General features: G+C 63.4%; 2 protein-coding genes across 2 annotated transcripts in view; both read right to left on the minus strand.

The window, feature by feature from the left end:
• ATP8B3 (ATPase phospholipid transporting 8B3) overlaps positions 1 to 2531 on the minus strand; it is a 19825-nt gene extending 17294 nt beyond the window's left edge. Inside the window, 4 exon segments of the mRNA XM_039839003.1 lie at positions 591 to 704; positions 1117 to 1208; positions 1666 to 1724; positions 2425 to 2531. Coding sequence (XP_039694937.1) covers positions 591 to 704; positions 1117 to 1208; positions 1666 to 1724; positions 2425 to 2513 — 354 coding nt within the window. The 5' untranslated portion in view covers positions 2514 to 2531.
• Positions 2532 to 3160: 629 nt separating this feature from the next.
• Positions 3161 to 3267, minus strand: part of REXO1 (RNA exonuclease 1 homolog) — a 26969-nt gene continuing 26862 nt past the window's right edge. The window contains exon 16 of the mRNA XM_039839004.1: positions 3161 to 3236. Within this exon, the coding sequence (XP_039694938.1) occupies positions 3161 to 3236 (76 nt within the window). The remainder of the gene's footprint in view (positions 3237 to 3267) is intronic.

A 3267-nucleotide genomic window follows, 5' to 3' on the forward strand; every position in this document is an offset into this window, starting at 1 on the left:
CTCTCCCTCGCGAACGGGTCTTCCGCCCATGCCCAGCCCCTGTGGCACCTCCTCCAGGAAGCCCTACCCACCCCACGCTTGTTCCTCCCTCAGAGCCTGGCTTTACTGTCCCCTCCCAGGAACCCTGTTCCTCCCTGTCGCCCTTCAGGCCCGAGCTCCAAGTGAACCCCAGACCATCACCGGACCCCACCATGTGGTCTAATGACAGTGGGCATCAGGGCCACTGCCGGGTCCCGTGTCCAGCACGCAGTAGGTGCTCGATGTTTATTGGATGAATGTATGAAAGCAGAGGGGGTCGCGTTGCTGAGGCCGCTCCTCTTGGGGAGGGACGCGTCCTCCTCAGACCTGGGGGAGCCACCCACCCACCTTCATCATATAACATATATTGAGCACCCCCTGTGTGCCAGGTCTCGGGGCTGGGCAGTGGGGACACAGCCATGAGAAGCTGGACATTGACCCCCAACCGGACACAAACACACGCTTAAACGCTTGTGTATCTACAGAGGGCTTCCTGGAGGCGACTCCAGCGGGCCAAAGGAGTGGTGTGTGCACAAGCGCTGACCCCTGAGGCCGCCCTTGCTCCGGCCCACCTGCAGGATGATGATCAGAAGGAAGTAGAGGTTGGACATGCAGTGGAACTGCTCGTACAGGTTCAAGGGCAGGAAGGAGAAGAAGTTGTACTTGGCCGTGTGGATGATGTTGTCCTAGAAAGAGAGCCTGGGTCAAGATGCCGCCCAGGCCAGAGGTCTCCTGCCCACCCTGCCCCGCCGGGCCTTGCCATGCCCTCCGGCCACGACCAGCTTTAACTGAGCACCCGCTGAGGGCAAGGCCTCGAGCCAGCAGCAACCCAGCCCCTACTGGGTGCAGAGGCTCACCGAGCAGGGCTGTGGCCTCAGTATTCCCCAAAGTGACACACGCAAGGAGATTTTTTAGGCAGAGCCTAATGGACACGTCATACTTTGAAGGTTTCGCATTAACTTATTTTAATGGGCACTGGGGTGGGGCCGAGGAGACAGAAAACTCTCACCAAAATGACGATTTGTTCGTCCTTAAAATTGGGGGCAGGGAGGCCGGGTGGGAGGCAGGAGGAGAGGGCAGGGGGGCCGGGGTACCCACCTTGTACTTTTTCCTCCACAGACACAGGAAGATCTTCTCCTTAAACTGATTGTTGTAGGCCCGGTCGTTGGCCTTCACCTCCCAGGTGAATACTGGAGCCGAGAGAGCGGGGTGTCACTGAGGCGCGGACAAACACCACCTAACGACCCCCCAGAGAAGGGCTAATGGGCCCCTGGGGAACCCAGGCGCTGGGGACTCCAGGCTCACGGCCAGGGGTGTGGGAGCTGGTAAACAAACACCACCAGGGCCAGGCCCTAGGCTCAGAGGACCGGCCCTGGGGACCCATTCGTGCACATTCCTTCTGCTGAGGGGAGGTAAACTGAGGCCTGGGGCCCAGCCCCCAGGGGTGCGGGGCTGCATGCCCAGCCCAGGCGTTTTGGGTCCGCGGCCCCCGACTCGTGAGTCCAGCATTCACTCGTGGAGTTTGGGGCTGTTCGTAAGCCAGCAGAACCCCCACTGGGCCTGTCGATCGGGGTAGGGGTGGCCTCCCCAGCCCGCACCTTTCAGCCCCCACACACCCTGTGCCCCACGCCCAGCCTGGAATATGACCTGAGTTCTTCTCCTCCTCAAGGTTCTTGCGGCCGGCCAGGCTGCCCATGCTGGTGAGGCTATCGGGGAAGGGGCCGAGGTCACCAGGCACCTGGGTGTCTCCGGACCTTGTCCATTACTCTGCCCGCTCCAGATCGTCACCTCCCACGACATCAGCTGCCCCCTCCCCAGGCTCCGAAGGTCCAGCCACTGGCTGCATGTCTTGCCCTGGTGTCCCCAGTTCTGCAACAGCCCCACATTCACCTGTCTCCCAGCCAGCAAGCCGAGGTCGCCTCTCCTTCCATTACAGCCGGTCCCCCAGGACAAAAGACTCTACCTCCACTGCTGCCCACCCCCAGGGCCCCCATCGCCCCTCCTGGGACCTCCGCACCCACCTTCTCTGGGCCTCCCTGCTGCCCTCTCCTGCCCCAGTAGCCAGATGGCACACAATGCCCACCCAGTGAGTGGCTCAATGAGTGCTTGTTGACTGCGCGTTCTAGCTCTAAGCGTGCACTGGAGGGCCCAGCTGCTCTGAGAGCTCCGAGCACGGTCTCGGGGCAGTTAACAGGGATGAGGGCGGACACCAGATCTGCACAGAGCCCAGAACCTTCCCACCACTAGTTCAAGGTCACTCCTTTGATGGCCAGGAATGTGCATCTCAGCAGGGGGCCCTCCATCCATCCCCCCAGCATTCAGCACCTCGGTCCTCTCTGAGCCTTTGCCTAGGCCGCTGCCTCGGTGGGGAGCACCCTTCCCGCATCCCTGGCCAGGCCTCCTCACCCTTCCGGTCTCAGCTCAGGCTTCTCAGCCCCGCCGCGCTTGTTCAGGCGCCTCCTCTGGGCGCCCCCTCTGCCCAGGGTGTCCCCCATCTCAGGTCTCAACACCCTCTCGCCTCTGCGTCTTTCCCTGTCTGGGCTACCTGCTGAACTGGGAATCTCCCAGGACAGCGACAGCTGGCCTCTCAGTCATGGGTGTCCCTCGGGGACCGTGGGGAAGGACCTGGCTCAGGGCCAGCTCTGAGTCTCCTGGAAGCCTGAGCCAAGCTGTGCGCATTCGCCACATGAGAAGTGAGGCTCAGGACGAGTGAGGCTTAGCCAGTGGGACTCGGAGCCCAGGGAGACCCAGCACGGGGCAGATGGGGTTGGAGGGATGCTGGGACCGCCGGAACCCACACAAAGTGTACCTGGGGCATCGAAAGGCCCCCCGGGCTTGTCCGGTGTTCACCCTCACTCAGCTCATTAGAGTGCCCCATTAGCCCCGGGAGCCAGAGCATTCCCACAGCTGCAGGGCGCGGGGTTCGAGGCCCAGCCCCCCGGGGCCTCCCTGGACTGGAGATCCGGGTCCACACACACCAGGCGCTCCGGCACCGCCTGCGGACCCCACCCCGCGCAAACTTCTAAGGGGCGACCTCTTTGCTGCCGCAGGGATCTCCCGCCCTCCCTCTGGCGGGCGGAGCAGCCCAGAGAGGGTGCACCGGCACCTGAGGACGCACAGCAGCGGGAGCGCCGCCGCTCACCTATGAGGGCCGGGGCGGGAGGCGCCGGGCTGCCGGGGACGGTGCGCAGGCGTCCAGGGTGGCGGACTTGGTGGAGCTGTTAGACAGAGGCCAACGGGCCTGGAGCC

This window comes from Pteropus medius, unplaced genomic scaffold (assembly GCF_902729225.1).
Source record: "Pteropus medius unplaced genomic scaffold, Ma_sr-lr_union100, whole genome shotgun sequence".
NCBI lineage: Eukaryota > Metazoa > Chordata > Mammalia > Chiroptera > Pteropodidae > Pteropus > Pteropus medius.